General features: G+C 32.8%; 2 protein-coding genes and 1 long non-coding RNA gene across 4 annotated transcripts; 2 read left to right on the top strand and 1 right to left on the bottom strand.

Moving 5' to 3' along the window:
* Nucleotides 1-2,987: 2,987 nt before the first annotated feature.
* LOC146934935 (uncharacterized) lies at nt 2,988-4,081 on the top strand. The gene is made up of 2 exons (XR_015033055.1): nt 2,988-3,194; nt 3,543-4,081. It is a non-coding gene; the product is annotated as an uncharacterized LOC146934935 (long non-coding RNA).
* A 6,083-nt stretch (nt 4,082-10,164) lies between these two features.
* Nucleotides 10,165-13,250, top strand: LOC146934934 (lysine histidine transporter-like 5). 2 transcript variants are annotated; one of them, XM_085750182.1, is made up of 8 exons: nt 10,165-10,247; nt 10,358-10,578; nt 11,101-11,493; nt 11,645-12,041; nt 12,225-12,330; nt 12,461-12,552; nt 12,640-12,708; nt 12,800-13,250. In XM_085750182.1, the coding sequence occupies exons 1-8, from the start codon at nt 10,236-10,238 to the stop codon at nt 12,896-12,898; spliced, it is 1,389 nt and encodes a 462-aa protein (XP_085606308.1). In that variant the 5' UTR covers nt 10,165-10,235; the 3' UTR covers nt 12,899-13,250. The 2 variants fall into 2 exon arrangements, with proteins under 2 accessions (XP_085606308.1, XP_085606307.1); XM_085750181.1 differs by lacking the exon at nt 10,165-10,247 and having other exon boundaries at nt 10,310-10,578.
* Nucleotides 13,251-17,493: 4,243 nt separating this feature from the next.
* LOC146934933 (S-adenosyl-L-methionine-dependent methyltransferases superfamily protein) lies at nt 17,494-25,075 on the bottom strand. The gene is made up of 11 exons (XM_085750180.1): nt 24,867-25,075; nt 24,702-24,782; nt 23,714-23,792; nt 23,303-23,444; nt 23,110-23,179; nt 22,697-22,761; nt 22,536-22,614; nt 20,094-20,181; nt 19,358-19,422; nt 19,148-19,237; nt 17,494-17,737 (listed from the first exon to the last, which is right to left on the bottom strand). The coding sequence occupies exons 1-11, from the start codon at nt 24,999-25,001 to the stop codon at nt 17,624-17,626; spliced, it is 1,008 nt and encodes a 335-aa protein (XP_085606306.1). The 5' UTR covers nt 25,002-25,075; the 3' UTR covers nt 17,494-17,623.
* Nucleotides 25,076-25,251: the final 176 nt, after the last annotated feature.

Below are 25,251 nucleotides of genomic sequence, written 5' to 3'. Positions count from 1 at the left end.
AACATGTACAGAGAAGACATGTAGATTCTATATAGTAAGCATGATAGATTAGATGGAGACAATTCAAATCACTAGTGGTAGGAGAAGAGATAAAAAAAAAAAATCATAAAAAACGGTCAAGAAGGAACTAAATATTAATGAGTTGGATAACGACATGGTTAGTTTTGCAATGTGCAATCATAAATCAAAAGTTCATCAAAGACACCCTCTTGTATTTAGCAAAAAAATCATGATATCCATCTAAAGGCCAACAACCCGCCAATAGAAGATCCATGACTTCACATTCTCATACTATAACCATCGGGACAATAATCATCCCTTATGTGTGTACCAAACCAAACCATGTGAGATTGAACTCTTGAATCAAAGCTACATCAAGATTGCATTTCATCACACTTGTAAGAGGCTTTGCTCCATTTCATCTAATGTGCTTTTGATGCTATTTTTGTAGTTCGATGAAACACTACCCATGAGTGTTATAGAAAGAGTCGGTCCAACGTAATTTAAGGTCTTTAAGAGATCATATATATATTTATATATATATATTTTTATTGAAACGACTAAATATATTATAACAAACTCAATACCCAAGCACAAGATGTATAAAGCCGATAACATAAACATCATGGCACTATCTGTAAAGAAAGGAGAAAAAAAACACCCACAACCATACACCAAATCTGCCAAAAAAAACAAGCAATGAACACGAAATCGTATCACATATTCACATGACCCCAAAAATTAACAACACCCGAAACCAAAAAACCCGTTGACACAACCCTTAAAGGTTGGCTGAAAAGCCTAAAACCTAGGGTTCCATCAGATACAATTACCATTCAAAAAGGATTCATTTCAAGTGGAAATTTGATGCACAAGGGATTTTGATCAAGTCAAGAAAGCAAGTGGCAACTTCTTCCATTCTTCCCTTGCCAGATTATTCTACTTACTTTGTGGTTTAAACTTTAAACTGACGCGTCGGGCTTCACCATGGGGGAGATTTTATCAAAGCAGAAAACATCTCATATCTTATCTTATTAGTTATTACAATAATGTCTTTTGTCCACAGTCCACAGATGGACATTGATTCTACTTATCCTTGAATCACATGTTATTACCAGTAGAGTTAAGTGTTGGCGGCAATATTTGTTGGGTGCTTAGACGGGTCATATAAGTTTAAAGGAATTATTCATACAAGTCATTGAAATACTTGAACAACAACACTACCTTGCTAAGTTGTTGGGTACAAGTATGATATACAATACAAGTTGAGAGCGACCAGCATTGTAGTTTTTGCTTTTTCTTAATATGTTCTTGAAAGACCCTAGGGTTTTCAACTTTTCATGATGTATTAGTCACAAACAATTCATTTTTCGAGGATCCCAAATCTGAACTAGCCACTAAACGATTTTTCATTACATGTGTGCCAAATTATAGATTAATTCCATCTTCATTACATGGCTTTAGCGTCAATGATGGGCTCTTAGTTTGCCATGGTAGGATTTGGATGAGCCCTACCCCTAAGTCACATTTTAAGCTACTACTCATGCGTGAATTTCACGAGACCCCGATGGTAGGCCATATTGGACTTGTGAATACAATGAAAGGCCTATCAAATATTTTTCAGGGACAACATGAAGCAAGAGGTTCAACGTAATTTATTCGGCAATATGCAAGATTTGTCAAAAAGCCAAGTATAGCACTATTACCATCTAGATCACTTCAAACATTGTTGTCGTCTGGACAAGTTTGGAAGAATATTTCTATGGATTTTATAACCAACTTTCTTACATCTCAAGGATTCACAGTGATCTTTGTGGTGTTTGATGGCCTCACCAAGAATATTCATTTAGGAACCCTCTCCTCAAGCTTCTAATTAATGTCTCTATCTGCATTAAAGTTGATTGTGTGGCAAACCAAGATAGTCAACTTGGTATTTAGGACATTTATTTTAATGATTCTTGGCCCCTCAATTTATTATACACTCCATTACCTTCTCATATATAGTAGGAATTATTTAGCCATTATAATTTTATTTCTAATAATGACATAAATGACTGTTTTATCTGGCAAGACAATCTAGATGGTGTTTACTCTGCATCATTGGGTTATAAATGGCTATTACAAAAGTAGAGAACTTATCAAAGCACTAAGTATTTTTTTTTTTTACAAAAAACAAACGACATTCATTCATTCAAATTGATAGAGTACATCGATGCAATGCAAATTTGTTAAAAACAAAAAGGATGAATATGTGAACAAACTCACATCATCAATGTTAATGGCATAAAACGGTAAAGTACATAAGCCTACAAATATGACTATATTAAAATCTCCAGAATAGTCATGCCTCCGGATCTGCAACGTTGATGACGCCAAAGTCATTGGTTGGATCTGCACTGGATCGAAGCTGATCTGACAATCTGAACCGAACAAACACCTGAACAAGAGGGAAAAGACGACTAACGTCGCATAAAGACGACAAACAAAACAACGTCACACTAAGACGACGAAATCACAAAAGGAAAACCTAATTCGACGTGAAAATCACTTATTTAAATAAAAGGGAATGAGAAAAACGATTTAGAGGGGTGATTTGGGGTCAAAAATTGACCCTAAACCACCCCTATTTGGTGGATGAAGGAGAAGAAATTAGGGTTTCAGCTAGGGCTGACAATGAACTGAACCAACTCGAATATAGTTCGAAATTCGATTCGGTAATTAATACGTTGAACTTGGTTCATGAACCAAATGAGCCGAACTTGAGCTGAAAATTAAGTTCGTTAATTAAATGAGCTGAACTCGAACTATAGATAGTTCGACTCGTTTGGTTCATGAGTTGGCTCGATTATATATATAAATATTAGTTTTAAAAACTTTTATGTATTTTGGTCAAAAAAAACTTTTATGTATTTTGGGCAAAAAAAACTTTTATGTATTTATTAAATGAATTAAATATTAAAAAAACTTAAGTGCCGTTCCATTTGCCTTTTTGTTTTTTACGCATCTAGTTCCATTCTCTAGGAAGTGGAACTTTAATTTTATTGGCCATAACCTTCATTTCCTTTAATCAATATTCCATTTTCCAATTCCACCAAAATAGAAAACGTTTTTTCCTCTCGGATAGCAATAGGCAAATTCAGCAAGTGGCAAAGCTCAACCAAAAGAGACAGTCATTTCTCTCCTCTTCTCTAGAGGTATTTGCTTCTAATCAAGTTTGTGTTTATTTACCTTACTTTTCTTAGTTTGTCTTTGTTCCGGTGGTTTTCTTGGAATACTTTTGAGTGATTTAGTGTAAAATTTAGGTTGGTTTGTTTAGAGATTTTGGATACCAATTGTAGTATCTATGTTCTTAGATTATTGTGGCTATGCTTTATTGAGCTACATACAATGGTTAAATTCTAAATATCAATAGTTTGTTGTATTTTCTCTTTTTAATCTATGTATTGATGTGTGTTTGATCAAAATGGTGTGCTTGTATTAAACTAGTTCTGTCAATTTTTTATTTGGTTTAACTTATTCTCTCAATTTTTTTTTGTTAATAGGTAGAAGAGAGGAGGTTCCCACAAATAGGTCCCTCGGTTTTTAGAGTATGAGAGTTTGTTTCATGGTCCCTGAGTTGTTTGTATCGAGTTTGTGCTTTTGTTTAGTTTGTCCTCTTTATTATTGGAATAGGTGTGTTATGGTGGTTGATTGATAGCGTTCTTGTTTTGTAATTTTCTTTTCAATGATTTTAATCTACTTTCTTTCTCATTTGTTGTTTAGAATTGTTGTTGCTTTGGAGTCTACATCTTTTGTGAAGCTTGTTGTTGTGGAGTAAAGATTAATTTGAAGGCTATGGCAAATGCAGTTGTAACTGATACAATTTCTCTTGAAGGAGCTAGCTATTGGAGTTTTAAAGTAGAAGAATATTTTGAGAATGTTCTTGGTTCTAATTATTGAATTTTGTCGGCTTTCTTTCTTTTGTAACCTATATCAATTTTTAATTTTCTATATTTTTGTACATATCTATACATCTTTGAACTTTGTATGGTTTGAGTGTATCCTTTGTATGTTTGGGAATTGAGACCATTGCTTTTATTTTAATTCAATTTTTGGATTTCAAAAAAATTTAAAGGCCAAAGATCTATAAAATTTGACTTTTTTTTTTGAGATAAAAAGACTTTAAAATATGTGATTCGAGCAACTGAACTGAACCTAACGAGCCGAACCGAGTTGTTCACGAACTCGTACCGAGTTGAGTTCGAGCTTAAAAAAAGTTTGTAACGAACTCGAGCCGAGTTTCGAGCTGAACCAAATCTTATCGAATCGAGTCGAGCTCAGACAAGTTTGATTCGACTCGGCTCATTTCCAGCCCTAGTTTCAGCTGACGGCTCACAAAAGTGAGAGGGGGAGATAGGAGGTCAAAGCACTAAGTATTGGAATTTGAAAGCTCCAAGCCCCGTAAAAAATTAATTTTTTTTTTATTTGGTGCGTTTGTCACCAAGATATTCCTACCATGTCTATGTTGCATCATAGAAACTTGTCCCAATCAAATTTGTGCCCTAGATGTTTGTTTAGTGAGGAGTCCATCATCTATTGTATTAGAGATTGTATAGTCGCTAAGAGGATTTGGGAAGCATTGAGTTTTTCAACTAAGTCGCTGAATTCATTCTAAATGTAGAGATAGTTGTCTTGGTGATCTGGGCAGAGCTGGATTTGGAGGGTTGATTCGAAAAGGGGATGTCAGTTGCATTATTGGCTTTGGTTGCTTCCTTGGGATTTCTAATAATACTTTTGCTAAATTTATGGCAGTATACCATGGTTTGAAGATGGCTAGGAATCTTGGATACAATCATATAATTTGCTACTCTGATTCTCAAGCTATGCTTGATCTGATTTTCAAAGATCACAATCCTTTTCACTTTTATGCTTTGACAAAAGTGGGTTCGACCAATGATGATGAATTAATTGTTTGGGAGGCCCCTCCTGAAGACTTGAAGACAATCCTTTTGTCTGATCGCCAAGGGTGTTGCACCCTTGAGCTTAGTTTTTTTTTTCTTCTCTATTTTTGGTTTTTCTTTTTTCTTCTTTAGCCAATGTACCAACAAAAAAAATTGCATCATAATCAATTCTTCCAAGTAACATAATCGATTAAGGATTTTTTTTTGAAGGATAATCGATTAAGGAATGAAAATAAGCTCCACACAATTCGGACATGCTTCTTAATAATTGAGTATGCCAAATATACTCCCTCCGTTTCAAAATGAGTGTCGCTTTAGCCAAAAAAAAATTTTCAAAATGAGTGTCGCTTTCAGTTTCCAATGCAATAATAACTTTTTCTTTTCAATTGTACCCTCCAATTAATACTCTGCACACTACTTCCAAAGTATTACTTTTAAAACTAACCAATAGTTAATAAGGATAATTTGGTAAAATAATCATTCTCTTTCTCTTAATCATTGCATTTCTTAATATGTGTGTAAACACCTAAAACGACACTCATTTTGAAACGGAGGGAGTAATAAATAATCAGCTTTGACCAAGATAGGAAAATACTAGAACTTCTCGATGCATGCTATAAGTATATTTTTAAAAGTTGTACTTAATTATGAATTTCTCATAATCAATAATAGTTTTTCTAATAAAAAATATTTTCAAGCAAAATCACATTAAGATGAAAATCATTATGAGTGTATAATTTATTAGGTTAAATATGTTTTTAGTCCCTATTAATATACCAACTTTTCATTTTAATCTCTCTAAAATTTTCCTTCAACTTTTAGTTCCTATAAAATTTTCAATCACTACTTTTGGTCCCTATTTTTGAGTAAAATTTTGTATTTTTTTTAATGAAATTATGCAGAAATGTGTAAAATATTGTAAAAAAAAAAATCCCATAAAAAATTAGAATTTTTTTAACAAAACACAAATTAAATATGAATTTTTAACCATAAAAAATATAAAAATTCATATTAAATTCATGTTTTGTTAAAAAATTCTAATTTTTTTTGGGAGAGATTCTTATAATATTAAGATTTTTTCTGCAAAATTTTATTTAAAAATATGAATTTTACATATGAGTTTATTTTAAAGGAGGGACCAAAAGTGAAGATGAAAATTTTTTGAAGGACTAAAAGTTGAAAACAAAATTTAGAGGGACTAAAAGGAAAAGTTGACATATTTATTGGGAACTAAAAACATATTTAACCCTAATTTATTTTCAAGAAATATTTTTCTAGTATTCACACCTAAGGATCCTAAAATACATGGATTGGATTATACAAGTAAATAAACTCATAACCTTGTTCAAAAAAAAAAAAAAAACTCGTAACCCAAAACATGAAAACTAGATCTTCTTTTCCGCTTTTTGCACTATTACTTTGTAGTTGTTACATTTAATTATTTACGTGTCTTTGTTTGAATATATGAAGTTTTTTTATAGTTTAAATATAATAATATTTTTAAATTGAATAATTTAGTCATTTTACAAATATTTAATTTATTTCCTAAAAATTATTTAATTATCGTAAAATTTCTATTACATAAATTAACATTAACCATTGCAAAAATCAATACATTATTTAACTACTCCACAAATGAACGAATTGTTCGAACGAAACCAAATTTGGCTTCTAGATTGAACAATTTTTTGCAAGAGTTTACTTACATCCCCACCAAACTTTGAATTTTAATGCGTTCATTCTCCTAAAAATCAAAGGGTTAGCAAAAAAAATACATTCCTCGATCAGAACTCAATTTTTTTAAATATCATAGTCAATTTATGATTTTTAGATAAAAAAAATTATGGCAAGTACCGTGAAGGAGCAATAATTGACTATTTGTTATTAGTTTTCCCAAAATAAAAATATATTTAACTTCTCTTTATTATAAAAAATAGAGTGAACAAAAAATGAAGTATTATTTAATTTAGGGTTAATTATGTTTTTGGTCCCTACAAAATGTCGACCTTGTAAGTTTAGTCCTTACTTAATTTTAATATCATTTTTAATCCCTACAAAAAATTTCTGCACTCAATATTAGTCCTTACTCAATCCAAATTTGTTTAATTTATGCCTAAACTCTTAAGTTTTTCAACAATTTTTTTACAGGCGTGTTAAGAACGTTATTAAAAGGTCCTCCGAAAAAAATATCGCAAAAATTTGATTTCTACGTCCATATTTTTGTTACTTATATCTTAAACTTTTGTCGTTTTAAAAAATTCATATTTAATTTATTTCATGTTAAAAAATTATAGATTTTAGTAAATGAACCGTTCATAATGTTCTAAACTTGTATAAAAAGAATCGTTAAAAAATTTAAGAGTTTAAGGATAATTAAACAAAATTTGTTTTAGCAGGGACTAAAATTATAAGTAAATTTTTTTTTGTAGGGATTAAAAATGCTATTAAAATTAAGTAAGGACTAAACTTACAAGGTTGCAATTTTGTAGGGACCAAAAACATAATTAACCCTTTAATTTATAAACAAATGTCAACAATGTTATCTGGAATGTCCCTTATCTTACCAACTGAACAACCTACACGAGACAAATAGAGTGATATTTATTGAAGAAAAAAAAAAGAAATAGTGACAATAGAAAGAAAAAAATAAATAAATATCTGCAAAATAATAAAATATGGATGAAATGTACTTGGTTAGAAGATGTTTTAATAAAGTAGACTTTGAGAAAGCATACGACTCTATTGATTGGGGTTATTTGGATGAGGTGATGTTGAAAATGGGTTTCCCGACTCTTTGGCGTAAATGGATAAAAGAGTGTATTGGGACAGCTACAACATCGGTCTTGGTGAATGGGTCTCCAACAGATGAGTTCTCTTTGGGTAGGGGCTTGAGGCAAGGTGATCCTCTATCGCCTTTTTTGTTTCTTTTGGCTGCGGAGGGTTTTGATGTTTTGATGAGTGCTTTATCAGTAAACAATTTATTTTCGGGTTACAAAGTGGGAAGCATCCAACCGGTTACGGTGTCTCATCTTCAATTTGCGGATGATACATTAATTTTGGGTGAAAAATCGTGGGCCAATATTCGTGCTTTGCGGGCTGTTCTTATTATTTTTCAAGAGATGTCTGGGCTTAAGGTGAATTTTACGAAGAGTCTTTTAGTCGGAGTGAATGTCCCTGGTTCTTGGTTAGCTGAAGCAGCTATGGTATTAAATTGTAAGGTTGGCTCAATTCCGTTTATGTATCTTGGGTTGCCTATTGGTGGTAATGCGCGCCGGTTAGCTTTTTGGGATCCTCTTATTCATCGCATTAATTCAAGACTGTCGGGGTGGAGTTCGAGATACCTGTCTTTGGGTGGTCGGTTGATTTTGCTGAAGTCTGTCCTGTCATCGTTGCCTGTTTATGCTCTTTCTTTTTTCAAAGCTCCATCAGGTATCATTTCCTCTATCGAATCTATTTTTAATAATTTTTTTTTTGGGGGGGGGGGGGGGGGGGAGTGTAGACCACAGGAAAATTACTTGGATTGATTGGCAATCTATTTGTCGGAGTCAGGAGGTTGGCGGTCTGGGGGTAAGGAGAATGAGGGACTTTAATAGAGCGTTATTAGGAAAGTGGTGTTGGAGGTTGTTGGTGGAGAGGGATAGTTTGTGGTTTAGGGTATTGGAGGCTCGGTACGGAGCGAAGAATGGTTATATTTGTGAGGGTGGCCGTGAGGCTTCTAGTTGGTGGAGGGACATTGTCGCTTTTCGGTCGGAGGACTGGTTTTTAGATAATGTCAGTCGGTTTGTTGGAGATGGTAAAAATACTATGTTTTGGACAGATGTGTGGTTGGGAGGGATGTCTCTTAAAGATAGATTTCCTAGACTTTTTGAGTTGTCGTTATTGAAAGGGGAGTCTATTTTTAACATGCACGAGTTAGGGTGGGGGTTGGAGGGAGAGGCTTGGAGGTGGAGGCGGAGGTTATTTGCGTGGGAAGAGGAGTTAGTAGGGGAACTTAGGATTTTACTCCATAATGTATCTTTGCAGGTTGATAGAAGTGATAGAACGCTGTGGAGGTTGGAAACTTCTTCTGTGTACACAGTTCGGAGTGCTTATAATTTTCTGAATGTGAATTCTTCTGTTGATATTGCGGTGTCCGCGTCTTCTTTGTGGCATAAGGAAGTTCCTTTGAAGGTGGTGTTATTTGCTTGGCGTCTGTTTCGTGATAGGCTTCCTACCAAGGATAACCTTTTCCGTCGACAGGTTATTGACTTTGATGCTCAGGCTTGCGTTGGTGGATGTGGGGAAATGGAAACATCTTCTCACTTGTTTTTACATTGTGATACTTTTGGGTCTGTTTGGTTCTTTATTCTTAGGTGGCTTGGTTTTTATTCTGTTATGCCTTCTGATGTATCAAGCCACTTCAATCAATTCAGTTTTATTGGTGGTGCTTCCAAGTCAAAGAGATCTATTTTACAGGTTATTTGGTTTGCAACAGCGTGGGAAATTTGGAAAGAAAGAAATAAGAGGGTCTTCAATGATAAAAAATGCACTATTCAGCAGGTGGTTGACAAGATTAAGTCGTTAACATTTATTTGGTTGAAGGGGAAATATGTTAACCTTTCCCTCAATTATCATGGTTGGTGGCTTAATCCGTTTACCATTTTAGGCATTGGTTAATTGTTATTTTCTCTCTTTTTTGCCCGCTTTTGCGGTTTGGCTTTGCCTTGTAATTATTGTCTTTACTCTGTTTTGGATTCAGGTGTTTCTTCCTTAGCACATCTTGTGCTAGGAAGGCCTTTTTGATGTGGTAATACAATTTCATTTTAGCCTCTTAAAAAAAAAAGAAGATGTTTTAATAATTGTTGAACTTTTCAATATCCCTATTTTGTTGGAACAGATAGAATACTTATTTATCTCGATAGCAAATACTTTCATTTCATTTTTTTTTATTTATTTTCTTTTTATGGTATTTAATCCACTACTACAATCTCAAATTTAGCACCTATCGATCCTCTGAAATCGTGAAATACTCAATATCCCTATTTTATTGGAACTTAAATATTTGGCATTTGAAAAATATGACATATGTTTATTGTGTTGGAGTTTGATGAAGTCACAATCCCTATTATGTCTCAACCGATTTGATTACATCATTGCCATAATCCATTCACTATTATTTCTCTCCTTTAAGTGACTAATTCAGCACTCACAACCTACCATTGCTATATATACATACATTATGTATATCGATAGAGAACTATCACTTCCAAATCTCTTACAGTATAGTTTAACATAGAATTATCACTATAATTCAGCATGGTACTATTGGTAATGTTGATCAATCAATATCTTTACAATTCAGTACTACTTTCAATTATTCAATCATATATATGTGTATATGTGTGATTTTTAATTTGTGGGCGTGTTCATTGATTCAGGAGCAGAATGCGAATGCTAATCAGAATATTGGTCATGATGTTGAAGGTCAAGGTGGTGAGGCTACAGGGAATCAAGGTGCAAATCAAGAAAATCTGGAAAAATGGTTGCCAATTAGTGCATCTAGGAAAGCAAAATGGTGGTATTCAACCTTCCATAATGTGACTGCTATGGTTGGTGCTGGTGTCCTAGGGTTACCATTTGCTTTATCCCAGCTTGGATGGTATTTATATCTTAATTCATTCAATTTCATCACTTCAAACTCTTTAATACTACTGCCTAGGTCACTTACTGAACACCATTGACAAAAACACATTAATCGAGAACATGAGTTAAGGATGTAATCACGTGTGTCGGTGTGGTGTACTAACATATAGACACTTGTAATAATTTGAGAAAATTATTGAATATCATCACATGTGTGTACAGTTGTCGTATTAGTGTCGGATACAATAATAGAAGTGTCTGTATTTTGGGCTTGCTAGCTATCTAAAAATGTAGCACGGACACATCATATTGAAAATTAGTGTCCGACAATAATGGCACGAAACTTTCACATGTAATTATATTCAAATAATTTTTTTTTTTGCCATATTATTATTAGTGTCCATGTGTCAGCGTCATTTCATGTATCTATGTTGGTGCATCTTAGTTAGCTCGATGTGAATTGAATTAAGTAATTAATTTGATGTGAAACAGTATATACTAATTAAGTTTTTTGATCGATATATTTGTATTTGTATAGGATTCCAGGGATTTCAGTGATTTTAGTGTCATGGCTTGTGACATTTTACTCACTATGGCAACTAGTGCAAATGCATGAATTGGTTCCAGGGAAGAGATTTGATCGATACTTTGATTTAGGAGAACATGTATTTCAAGGCAAAGTTGGATTCTGGGTTATAATGATACAACAATTGATTGTTCAGGTTGCTTCAACCATTGTGTACTCAGTCACCGGTGGAAAATCACTGAAGAAGTTCTGTGAAATATTGAATCCAATAATGCCAATGTTTGATGAAATTAGACAAACATATTATATTTGCTTCTTTGTTTGTATACAGTTACTCCTTTCACAAATTCCTAACTTCAATACTTTAAAAGGAATCTCGCTGCTCGCGGCATTCATGTCTGTTTGGTATGTGTTGATCAAATTTAGTTTATGCAGTTTAAAAAAATTAACCTAATTGCCTTAGTGACCGATAATCGGTCGGTAAGGCAATTAGGTTCGATCGGTTCGTTAGAAATACAAAAAAATTTAAGCTATGTCTCTTGTGATGGTTTTGCAGTTATTCGATGGTGGCATTTGGGTCGTCAGTTGCAAAAGGAATTGAACATCATCCAACTCATTATGGTGTTCGATCGCACACTACTCCTGGGAAGACTTTCGATGTATTTAATGCACTTGGAACAATAGCGTTTGCCTTTGCCGGACATAGTGTGGTTCTAGAGATTCAAGCTACATTACCCTCTACAGAAGAAAAACCTTCGAAAGTACCAATGTGGAGAGGTGTTGTTGTTGCATACACCATTGTTATTCTTTGCTATCTTACGGTTGCTGTATCCGGTTTTTGGGCATTTGGAGATTTGGTAGAAGATGATGTACTCGTCTCACTCGAACGTCCTCCATGGGTTATTGCTATTGCTAACTTGATGGTTTTCTTTCATGTTATTGGAAGCTATCAGGTGATTCGAACATTTTCTTATCATCACGGTCTCTCTTATTGAATTTTATTCATGATATAGTAGTAGGACCGACATGATTTCACTCGATCATAAATGAACAAAATTTAAGTCACTATATATCATCAATGTTAAACAAATATTTAATAAGGTTATACAATAATAATTGGTTTCTTTTTGTTCAAGGTTTTCGCGATGCCAGTTTTTGATACGCTCGAGTCTTGTTTGGTGCAAAAGTTTCATTTCGAACCCTCAAGGACTCTTCGTGTCGTTGCTCGAAGCATATATGTGGGTAAGATCAATATTGTGTTAAATACATGACATTTTCGTGTCGTTGCTCGAAGCATATATTATTGACAATAAATTGAGTTATTTATGCATATGCATATTTAATTTAATACGAAATTTTCATTTCTTTACAGTTGTAGTTGGATTAGTTGCTGTAAGCTTCCCATTTTTTGGAGGCTTGTTAGGATTTTTTGGAGGACTAGCATTTGCAGCAACATCATATATTGTAAGAATTAACACTTGTTATTGAATATGGTTTGAAATATTTCATGTATTAGTGTCTTCTTACTAAATTTGGAATTACTTGATACAGATACCTTGTGCCTTATGGCTTAAGGCTAAAAAACCAAAAATATGCAGCTTTCATTGGATTGCATCAGTGGTACATTTTTTTTTTAGCTTATTTAAATATGGTAATTAATGTTCATTGAAAATAATCTATGTATCTAAGTTATTTATTTTTTTTGTTACAGTTTTGTATCATTCTTGGCGTTACAATAGCAGTTGTTGCACCCATTGGAGGAATACGAACAATTGTTGTTTCGATAAAAACTTACAAGTTTTACTCATGATGATGATGATTAGAAGGTTAATTAAATGATGTTCTATGTATTCTTTTTAATGACTAGAACATCATTTGATAGAACTTACTAGTGTTTTTTTTTTTTTTTTAGTTTCTAGTATGTTCGGCAGAAATTTTAGCTGCCTAGTTATTGATGAGATTTGTAAATTATTAATTAATTCTAGATTCTATGTTGGCTTGGCAAATGTTATGCTAACTATGGGGATTAAGGTTAGGTGTTATGCTAGTTATTATGGAAAGAAAGGTAAGGTAGGAGAGACATATTTTTTGTTATGGGTGGTGTAGGAAAGACATATTAATGATGTATTTGCTTTCAATTTGTAATGGAAATATTTATTTTATGCTTTGCTTGTAATCAAGTCAAGCAATGCAAGTTTTTTTTCACGATAAATTGTGTTGAAAATTGTCTTTTATTTTATGTTAGATATTTCATTGTGTTTTTTAAATAATAAACTTGTTTGTACTAAAATTTGAGAATTGATTACATGAAACAAGAGAGCACATAGTTCTCGTATGTATGGTGAGAGTGTATCCCAAACAACTTTTGTACAATTTTCTTTGATATCTAAACCAACTATGGATCAAAGGTTTAATATCTGACTCTTGAATATGAAGAAAATTTGGTTGAGAGAAATTAAGCACTTTTGTCAATTTAAATTTAGATGTTCTATGCCTAAAAAGAGTTGGATGAGTACCAAATTAAAAAGTGCTTAATTTCTAGTTAAAAAAAATTAAAATCCAACATAACCCCAAAACAAATCAAGAAAGAAATATCTGAAGCACATAATATTCAAAGAAGAAACAAAAAATTATTTCATTTTTCCTTAAAAAAAAATTATTTCATTTTGGAGCAAACCAGATAAGGTAGTATAAAAATTTGGTACTGTATCATATTCAGAGAGATTGTAATTTTAAAAAAAAAATTGTTCAAACATTTTTTTATCACCATGCTTTAGATTTGAGAATTCCCCATGAAATTGCGCCACTTGATTGTATCATAAAAAATCTTTCAAATCGTTTCAGGGACTAATTTGCATTTTCATTAAAGACTATCCTGTCTGCGATTGCCTGAGTTGTGGAATCGATGATCCACAAATGCACTAGGTTATTGCATCTCTCCCATGTAACGAAATTTAGGCCATTTTCTTTGTAAATCTTGATCAATACTTCAACAAACTTGTATTTGTTCTTCGTTATCATTTCTCTTTTCATCTTTAACGCCCTCACATGATAGTTTTCCCTCGGATGGAGGATATACACAAATTTTTGTAGGATTCTCTAACGGATGGATGTAATATGGATTAACGGATTAAAAATTGTCTTGAACAAATGCACGATGATTTAAAATTAAATTATGATTCTTATTTTGGTTGTTTCTCACCATGATGCTAGAAAAGAAAGGGAGAAATTCTTCATATCTATGCAATGCGGAAGCAGAGCAAGTTCAGCCTGATCTTATACCATCAAAGTATTTTTAAAGCACATTTTGCACAATAACAAGAATTCAATGAAATCAGAGAATTGACTCTTCTTGCGCTCAATATGCTCTAAAAATACTTTGTTTGACATACAAAACCCTAATATGTCATCCCTAAACTCATTACCTCGTCTTACTCTATCTACTATACACAACTTTAAAAAAGGAATATTAGATAATACAAGCAAAAAAGAAAAAAAAAGTAAATGTTTTAAGAGTTTGTTCTCAATTTTAAGATTGTCTTATCATTCTTTTGTTGAATTTTTTTTTGGATTTTGTTGTCTAATATGAGATTCTTCTTTTCTTTTTGTTGGTGGGACATTGCAATAAAATTTGTTATATATTTTCTTTCTTTCAAATAGCCTAGTGACTAGAAATGTGAATAAGTAGGGTGTCTGGGGTCTGAACCCCGACCCATGCATATATTATCTAATGTCCATCTCCAACTGAGAAACTCACGGGGACAAAATTTGTTATGTATTTAACTCATTGTTTTATGTTTTTCCATATTTTCAATCTTATTTTAGCAAGCCATTTTCTCAATAAAAAAATCAATTATTTTTACATCTTGATTACATAACGAGTCATAAGAATAATATAAGTTTTTAATTTATTTTTCGAATAAAATATGAGACATTTGTTTCACAATATTATGCTTTATTCATTGGTAATACACAAACTTTTGGCACTATTAACTATTATTTATATCTTCATGTAAAAAAACTAGAATATATATTTTAGGAATTTAAAAATATTTTTGTTACTAGTATATATCTTACATTGTTTTACGAAAAGCTAATTAATTATAAATGTGTTGAGTTTTAAGTGTGAGTGGTTAAGTTTCACATACGTTTTGTTTTTGAGTGGGGCTCAGTTGGTTTGAGCTAAGAGTTAAGAAATTGGAGAGGTTTGAGCCAAGAGTTAAAAATTGGAGGTTATGGCTTCAAATCCAAAGTGAATTCTAACAACTAATTATTAATATTTGTCATTAAAAAAACTATAAATGAATGCAATGTTGTTGGATTTATAAATAAAGAATAGGCTTAATACATCATTTAATCCCTTAATTTATTTTTGGTTTTCATTTTGGTCCCCTAACTATAAAGTGTCTCAATTTGGTCCCATAACTCTTCTGCCATTTACCATTTTGGTCCTCTCCGTTAGTTTTTAACCTTAAATGTCTTAGGTGAACCAATTTGTAGGTGGTCTACCATAGACTTTATTAAATGTTTTAATTTTAACCATTTGATCTTTTTTTAAATGAAGATTGTTGGATCATAGAGGGTACAATGAACATCTTTTTATCATCATCTTCAACAAAATTATAATCTTCACCATCATCTTTCCACTCTCAATTTTTTTTTCTATTCACCAACAACAACAATCATCACCGTCACTCACAAACCAAACAAAAACCCAGTTTCTTTTGTTTCTCAATTCTCACATATCTTGTCTTTCACCTTCTTCCTCTATAATTGGATACCTTTAAAAACACAACAGTTATGAAATTTAGTTTGAATTGAATCCATTAGAAATAAAAGCCACTCAAATGTCAGAACCGCAAATCATATAAAATTTAATTACTACTTTGATTTTGTCTCTTTTTTTGGATCTTAAATAATTTTTTTTTTTTTTTGACAAAATGGATCTCAAATAATAGCAACCATTAAATCTATAGTTTCCTTATTAACTATATTCTCTTTCCTTTCCTTAATAAGATGGTTCCCTTGTCTAATGGGTTTTGAGAATACGTCGTTGTAGAGATTCTATGTTGATGATGAGTTTTGTAGTGATAATGGATTTTGAATTTTAAATGGGTTTTGAGAAATTGATTTTGTTTTGTTGATGATGATAGAGTGAGAGGGTGTACGATTTTTTGTGTTGCAATAAGTTTTTTTTTTTTTGTTTGTGTTTTTTGGTGATAATAGATGAGATGAATTTGGGTTTGATTTTATGTGTGTTGTTGTTGCTGTGCAATTTATTTTAGATGATTGGGTTTGATTTTTTGTGTTTGTTGTTGCTGGGATTGATTGGGTTTTTTCTGATTCATGTTGTTGCAAAATTGATGAAGTTTTTGATGAAGATTTGATGATTGGGGTTTTTTTTTTGGTCAGGATTGATGATTGGGTTTTATTATGTGTTTATGATGATTTATTTCTATTAATTGTGTTGTTGGTGGCTGCAATGGAGGTAGAAATTGACATGGGTATCAAATTTGAATAATCAGAGAAAGATTAGGGAAGGAGAGGAAGAATAGGAAAAATTAGATACGGGTGGTTCACCATAATATACTATGAACCTGCAATCGAACGGTTATAATGATATTAAAAATATTAAACATCAAAAAACTAACGGAGAAGATCAAAATGGTAAACGGCATAAGAGTTATGGGACCAAATTGAGACACTTTAAAGTTAGGGGACCAAAATAAAAACCAAAAATAAGTTGAGGGATCTAATGATGTATTAAGCTAAAGAATATTAAGATTTTAGGGAAGATGTGTTGTCTCCCTTTCTGGTGGTCCTAAAGCATTGATATATTTTTGCTCTCATCACTCCTCCAAGCTCCCTAACCAGTGGTACCAGAGTCTTGGTTCCACTTGGTGGGCGAACAGGAGTGAGATCTCTATGTTTGGATCAAGTATGGGAGGTGTGAAATCACACTTGAAAGGGAGATTGTTGAATTTCAAGCGTGAGTGGTTTCTAGCATTACTTACGAAATGGTTTCCTCTTTCAATATAAGATAGATCACCTATATATCTAAAACGTTAAGGTTTCAGATGGAGATGTGACATCTCCTACTTTTATGGTTCAGAGGCTCTACGACAAAAAATGTATTCATCAATCATTTTGTTGTTGTTGTTGTTAATTCCTGACTTATAATAATAATAATTGTTGTTGTTACTACTACTGCAATGCTAGACTAAGTATATTTAATGGTGAATTGGTGAATTTTGAAGGGAAAAATATATATCAAGTAAATATAATGTACTGTGTAATAAAAAATGTTGTGTATCAAACATAACAAGCACCAACATTTGATATCTTAGAAAGAAAGAAAAAAAGGTACCAGCATTTGATATATAACATACTAATGAAGAGTGCTCATCAATTTAAATGTCTTGATACATAAATTAAATTAAAACTTTGATATACAACCGATACTGGGAAGAGTGCTCATAAATTTTATTGCCTTGATACATAAGGGAGAGAATCAAGTGAAAGGAAAAAAAAAAAATCAACTCTGGTTGCCAAACTGCTTTTGAATATCCTTGAAAGAAACAGTAGCTGATCCTCTTCGTTTTGGTTTCTGTTGAGAAGAATGTTCCTTCCACCCCGTCATGTATATAACCTATATAAACATATTAATGACCATATTGTTTATAAATTTTTTTGATAGGAAAGGCTAATTTATTAATGATAAACACCACCAGCGTCACACGTTACAATAAGCTGTACGCATAGGCAGGAACATAATCAACTACGGTAATATGAAATTGAGTTGAATGCCCATATTGGACAAGCATATGAGCACAACAATTTGCCTCTCTCGGAGCAAAAGAAATGGAACACGTCTAGTCTTCTACTATGAAGTAGAGTATGAATTTCGTTGAGAAGAAAAATCAATGGAGTATAAGTGGTATGGCATTTCGTTGATCATATTATAATTAGTAGTATAAACAAAACTATAAGGTTATTATTTTGCATCACAACATCCTATGCACAAGACATATTAACATATTCTGGTTCTCTGTTCCCTGATTTTGTCCTTCCATACTTAAACCCTGTTGTATAAAGATTCATTGTTGGTTTATGGCTGATTAAATTTTCAAGGAGTTAAACGACCGGGTTTAAATATGGAAGGACACAACAAACCAACAACAACCAATCCTTATCCCACTAAATGGGGTCGGCTACATTGGTCAAATTACGCCATAATGTTCAATCATAAACCATGTTTGGATCCAACTCATTAACTTTATGTCAATTAAATTTTCATGGAGTTTTTTTTTTTAACTTTAACAAGCAAAGAGAGTAGAATATTCTTTTGAGCATTTTCATATTCCCTAAATTATTTGTGTGTACTGAACAGAATGTTTGGAGCAGGAAGACCAAGAATTGGTCCATTGACCATAATCAAACCTCAGAAACCTGGTGTTCAATGGCTCAACCCATGCAAACTGGTCCCAGCTGAATTGGTTCAGTTTCTTTTGGATATAATGGCCATAAATACTGTTTTCATATCTAACACATGCTATACTGATCTAAAAACTAATAGCAATTTTACGATAGAAAGCATGAAATACTAGATTTCTTAAGGTACTTGAATCAAAAGATGTAGCAATAATCATCATCAATTACACGACTCAAAAGGATTGGAAGAACCCACAAATATGAATGTACTTTATCTTTTGTCCTACTCAAAAATAAAAAGAGGAAAGATTGTTGTCCCTTTGGTCATGATGTGTACTTTCATATTTTTTTTTGACATTGTATGTGGTATGAAACAATTTGATGATTTGATCACGTTAGAGTTAGAGATATAATGTCCTTTTCCATGATTTTACTTTGATATAAATCTTATTTACTGTGTAAAAAATACATGTACTGAAAAAACCCAGTTGAAAATTATAAGCTTGAGCCACTCTTCTTACTGGTTTTTGGGACTAGTCTGGTTTCTAAAACACTAGTGTTATAAAGATAGTTTTGATAAACACGTCTGGTTTTCTTATGCAAAAAAATATGCTTCTATTTTGATTACCTGGAAGGTTGCAGGTACAGTGCCATCTTCTGAAGCAAACATTGAATCATAAATCGCTGCAGTTGCTAAGGCTGTGTCCCGCTTCAGGATCTGTTTCATTTATGCACAACTTCATTTCAAGATTAGATAAAACAAAAACCAAGGTTCACCATTTGATAAAATGAAATTCTATTCAGCAATCATTGGTATGAAAGAAAAGAAAAACTTTACCGCATTCATTTCGGAAAGTGCATTTGTTTCACCCATTGCACGGAGATGCTCTATAAGCTCGAGGGCTGCACTAAGAAGAGATGAGAACCGTTACAAATATGAATCACAAGAGTAAGAAGGTTATTGAAGTCATATATTATAAAGAACTGGTGACAACTTGAAAGAATCTTATTATAACTTAGGCTAAACTGTACTTTTTGCCCCTTAAGTTTCAAAATGTTGCAATTTTGGCCCCCTATTAAAAAAAATGGCAAAAGTGACCCCCCATGTTTAGGGAAATATGCTCTTTTGACCCTTTAACATAAGGGAAATATGCTTTTTGACCCCTTATCTTTAGAAAAAGTTGCAATTATGGCCCCTTTTTTTGGGACACGTGGCCTCTTCTCAGCAATTTTTGGACGAAGGGGGTCAAAAATGCTATTTTTTTTAATAGGGGGCCAAAATTGCAACATTTTGAAACTTAGGGGGCAAAAAGTGCGTTTTAGCCTATAACTTATATAAAGCCACCATACTCCTTATGACCATTATTTACTTCCTATACACCTATTTCGTCAGCACTAAACACAGCCCTGCTCATATCACGACAATTAACTTCTAATTTGGTCATCAACCATAGCTGGAATTCCAAACTACGGAAGTATCTCAGTAGATAAACTTTGAGGAGATCTCAAAACTTGATTAATTCAGGTCATGCATTTACAATAATTCAATTATAGAACCAAGTTGAAACACTCACCACTTGGATATTTAACTGTATACTCATCAACATCAACACCTGGAAGGTTGAAACCTGCCCTAGTTAAAAGATTCCCAGCATCTCGAACCTAAAAATGGAGGACAAAAGGGGCTCTCAGCTGAGGCTTCCAGCTTTATATTTTTACTCATAAGAAATACAACTATTCTTTACACGCATTAAAGTTAAAACTAGCCAGATTAAGCAACAGATCATAAAAAGGTAAGCAAGACTAATATTACAATGAAAGATACTGACAAACAAGCTTACGCAAAATTATATTTTGATACACAAATTTGAGAACGAATTGTGACAACTTAGATGGTTAACGCATCAAAAATATGTGATTAATTACGTTTGGTAGATGGTTAATGAATATAACTAGGTGCTGCAACTCATTAACCATCTACTGAACGTAATTAACCGCGATTTTGAAAGTCATTCACCATGATATTGATGTGTTCAAATCTATGTAGTCAGTAGCATATAGCATAGCATAGCAGCTGACCCCCAAAACACTATAGCTATGTTGAATCTAAGGAAATAATATAAACATTTCATACAGTACACATATGATGATGTCTAAAAAATTGAATAATACACAACTAAACGCATACTCATAACTAACCATCAAAGTACATTGGTACTAATATTCAGACATAATATAATGCAAAACAGAAAGTAAGTTTTAGCCTACAAGGCTAAAAAATAAAACAGAAAAACAGTGAACAAAGAATGTTTAAAAAAAAACAGAGCACAAAGAATGTTTTAAAAAAAACAGACCACAAAGAAAGGATGCGCAGAGAAGAAAGGATCAGGGAAGAAAAAAAATGGTTGCAGAGAAGAGCGAAACTTTGTAGGAGAGAACAGGGAATGGATGCAGAGAATGTGAGAATGGTTGCAGATAAGAGAATCAGGTGGTCGCAGAGATTTCCTTTAAAGCAAAACTGAGCGCTGCATATATGAAGAATGGTCATGATAAGTGATACTCCCTCTGTCTCATATCAGGTGTCCCATTTGGGTTTTACACGGGTATCAAGAAAATTATTAATAGTGTTGATTTCAATGGTAAAACATGTTTCATTTACTAAAACACCAATCATAGTTAGTGAAGTAGTTATAGATGATTGAAGTGCAATAAATAAGGGCATGTTAGTGGAAAAGAATAATAAATGTGGTATTGGTATTATAAAAGGGACAAATAATTTGAGACAAAGAAAATTAGAAAAAAGCACACCTATTGTGAGACGGAGGGAATACTTAAAAAATTACAAAGGTGAAAAACTCAAAATAACCCTAAACAGTTCAAAACCGAGGAAACTTCTGACATTTTGCATTTAAATTACTGAAGTTGCTTCTTGTCGCGTTTCTGGTTCACGCCATATCTGTGATTGTCCTGCCATGAACAGCGCTACCACCACAACCCTAATACTGGATATGACACCGTATTGAGTAGTGTATGGCTGCCGCGGCAGCCGTGATTCACTAGAGGTTCAGATATACATGATATTCATTGACCACGATTTGTGTTCTCAGAAAATCAAGGTTAATGATGTTCAAATCAAAACGATGGTTAATTGTGTTCAATGGATGATTAATTAGTTATGACACCTTGTTATCTTCATTAATCATCGACTAATGTAATTAACCATGTATTTGAATCCCACTTGGGTTGGCCTGGTGGTGTTTGCTAGGGACCTTGGAGTATTCTCCTCCTCAAGGTCTCAGGTTCAATTCTCCCCGGTGCCAATCTGGGTGTGCAGTTTAGCTTCTTCAAAACAAAACAAAAAACCATGTATTTGGACTGTGTTAACCAACTAAATTGTCCCATTTTGTTTCAAATAACATAGCTCCAAACTAATTGCTTCTAAACTAAGTTCATTTTCAAACAAAAACGTGAACTTCATTTTTTAAGAGTGCCAACTGACAAGGATTGGTCATCATTTAATATGACATTAAGTTAGCTATGTTGTTTTGAAAAAAACAACTTTATTGCATTCTGCAAAGCTTACAATAACAATGCAGCGAACTTGTACACATCAATCCCCAGAGCTAAGCTCTCACGAGGAAAGTGACATCGGTTTCTACTAGACACCCAAAAAGTTCCCCATAAAGATTACTATGGGATCCCTGTAAATTCCCGCTCAGCCAAGGTAAGATAACTACCTCAGAAAATTCAGGTAACAAAATGACAGAACAGAATTACAACCTATTAAATGATAAACAAAATTAACTGTGTAACCGATCTTCACTAGTTAACCCACCCCTGTTTACAAATCCTAGATTTCCTTGTCTACACTCTCCAAGTGTGGGTCTTAGTATTATGAATCGGGGGTCTAAGTCTAACAGAACCACACTATTCTATTTGAAAGAAACATCATTACATTCATTCAAAATGCTAAGGATCTTAACTACTAAATAAATAGGTTTTGCAATAATGCATACCTGTGCTAAAGGTGAAATTCGGGGACTGATTCCTCCTTCACGTTCCATTTGTGCTATAGTACAAGCTATTCTGAGTTCCCTGATAGCAGCACAAATGTCATAAAAAAGCTCCATACATACATTGGTGTTCCAAATAAATCTCAAAATATAGTAACAGTCACTTTAATGTTTCTCCTCCGAGGATAGCTGCTAAAAATAGGCCATCAGGCTTCAATGCCAACATAGACTGCCAAACAGAAATATCACATTAGAATAATAATATATGACATCATAACTGAAATTTGGATAACGTGAAAGAAAGGAGATTTGCATATAAAAGTTTCGTATGTACGGCTAAAAGCAAAGACATACAGCTGCACTTAAGGTGCACAAATTCCACTAGATTGCATTTGGAATAGCCGAGGTCAACCTTTATCTAAGATAGAAGAAGGAAGTGATAGAATAAATATTGCCACCATGCATTTTTCTAGCATCATTTGATGCTCTTTTTGAGACAATAACAGAAAACGGTGAAGTCAAATACAAATCAAGCCAATAAGCACATCAATGACCACAACAGTATAAGAAAGTTTACTTGTATCATTGCTCCTGGCAGATCATTAGTCCAGTGTAGCCCCAAGCAACTAACAACCAAATCCACTGAGCTGGAATGATACATGTAACACAATTCAAAAGGAAAATTGTAATATCAAACCAATGTCAAGTGTAAAATCATCATTACACATTAAGCATAAAATTATAATTAAATACAAAGCTAACTCTTTTACCTTTCTTTGATAGGCAAGAATTTTTCGTCACCAACCACAAATGTCGTCTCAATGGTTTCATTGTTAGATGCAAGGTAATCATTTTTACAACGCTGTACCATGTCATGGGATGCATCCATGACAATGAGCTTCTCTATGCCACCTGGAATCAATCATTTTCACAATAATGTCACCCTACTCAATTAGTTGAAAACTGAAAAACATTCCACAATTAGGTACTATTGGAGCAAAAAGCAACACACTCTCTGTTACCATCTTTTCAATACTCTAATAACAAATCATGAGAGTAATGTTACTCATTTTCAAAGTGGTGACCTACATGAAAATAGTTGTGTTGCTGCTACACTACAATTTTAAAGCGTGGTACTACTGCAATGTAGATTAAGGCACTGGATGAAGTTAATTCATTACCGCGGCCGCGAATAGAACGTGTGACAGCTTGCAATGAGCCTCCCAAACATAAAGCTGAAGGAAAAGTCTTCTTACAATCCTAAACAGAAAACACAGATATTAATTGAAGTAGATAATAGTAATATAATGTTTGTTTTAGTCCTTCCAAATATATCATTTTTTATGAAGGAATAAAAACAAACAAAATTTTACAGGAACTAAAAGCAAAAATCTATATTTGTAGGACTAAAAGCATAATCATACCATAATAACATAATGGTTTAAACACGATTTTAGCCATTGGAATTATTGTGTTTTTTGGTTTTACACCTATAAGGTGTTTTTGTTTTGATTCAAACCCTACAAATTCAAAATTTGTCTGTCTTTTACGTCAACTTATTGGGCATCTGACCTGATTTTTATTGGATCCTGATGACGTCTATACTATGTTTGGCAAATCCCATTTTAGCTTATAATATATGTCTTATAAGCTCATTTAACTAAAAAATACATGTTTGGCAATTGTCACTTTCTCGTGAGCTTATAGTTTATAACTTATTTTTACTAGCTTATAGCGTTTTTGATAAGCTAATTCAAGTAACTTATGGGCCTGTTTGGATTAGGCTTATTTTAAGCTTATGCAAATAAATAAGTTTGTATGTTAATTTATAAGTTCTCACTAACAAAAATTGTTTCTTTATAAAATGTTTTTTCATAAAATACATTTACAAACTTATGAATAATATACATAAAAGCTAACTTATTTGCATAAGCTCAAAATAAGCTTAATCAAAACCAGCTCTTAAAGCTTATAACTTGTCAATATTTATCTCAATTCTTCTACCCTTACAATCTTAATTGAAAAAAGATAAATTAATTAAATATATTATTTCATATTTATAATCTACTTCAGACAGTTAATTTTACTAAACTAGTTTATTAGTTGTTATTCAGAAAGATAATGGAATGAGTAAGGATAAGGAAGGAAGGAAGGAAGGAAGGAACTTGCCTGCAAGCGATCTAGTAGATTATCAGCAACGGTGTGAAGTAAAGGATCTGTTTGAGGCATTAACCATGCGGCACGATCACGCTGCATCAATTACAACATATATCATCAAATCAATCTAACGCAATGAATGAAAATGAATTTAGAGAGAGAGAAAGGTACACCTACCTGTTTGCGTTTGAGTTGGCGATCGAAGATGTTAAGTTTAGAGGTTGATGTTGTTGAGAAGAAAATAGGAGCAAAGAAAGAAAACGGTGACTTGGTTTTGCGGCGAAAGAGGGAGAATAATGCTCCTCTCGTCATTTCCACTTTGCAGAGACACAGAACAATCACTGTTCATTTCTTCCACATTCTCTCATCCCACTTCTTCTACTCCTTCCTGCAATGCCATATACGCCTGTTTACTTTCAACTTTAATTTTTATATTTTATTGATTTTTTTTTTTTTTTTAAGGAATTGATATTTTTTTTTTTTGTTATTGTTAGTAATTTTGATAAAATTAGTTGTTTTTCATATTAACACTTTTAATTATCTATTATTATTTCATATTAGT

The sequence above is a fragment of the Medicago sativa genome, chromosome 3 (genome assembly GCF_051527215.1).
Source record: "Medicago sativa cultivar Bolivia chromosome 3, Bolivia_mono, whole genome shotgun sequence".
Taxonomy (NCBI): domain Eukaryota; kingdom Viridiplantae; phylum Streptophyta; class Magnoliopsida; order Fabales; family Fabaceae; genus Medicago; species Medicago sativa.
The sequence above is the reverse complement of the archived record's forward strand: the minus strand, read 5'-3'. Positions and strand labels throughout refer to the sequence as shown.

Excerpts from the sequence above, each read along its gene's own strand:
- LOC146934933 (XM_085750180.1), bottom strand. The coding sequence starts at position 25,001 with ATGACGAGAGGAGCATTATTCTCCCTCTTTCGCCGCAAAACCAAGTCA. Across the intron at positions 23,793-24,701 it reads ATCTACTAGATCGCTTGCAG|GATTGTAAGAAGACTTTTCC; the intron begins GCAAGTTCCTTC and ends TTTTCTGTTTAG. Across the intron at positions 17,738-19,147 it reads CTGTACCTGCAACCTTCCAG|GTTATATACATGACGGGGTG; the intron begins GTAATCAAAATA and ends ATGTTTATATAG.
- LOC146934934 (XM_085750181.1), top strand. The coding sequence starts at position 10,310 with ATGTGTATATGTGTGATTTTTAATTTGTGGGCGTGTTCATTGATTCAG. Across the intron at positions 10,579-11,100 it reads GCTTTATCCCAGCTTGGATG|GATTCCAGGGATTTCAGTGA; the intron begins GTATTTATATCT and ends GTATTTGTATAG. Across the intron at positions 12,709-12,799 it reads TTCATTGGATTGCATCAGTG|TTTTGTATCATTCTTGGCGT; the intron begins GTACATTTTTTT and ends TTTTTGTTACAG.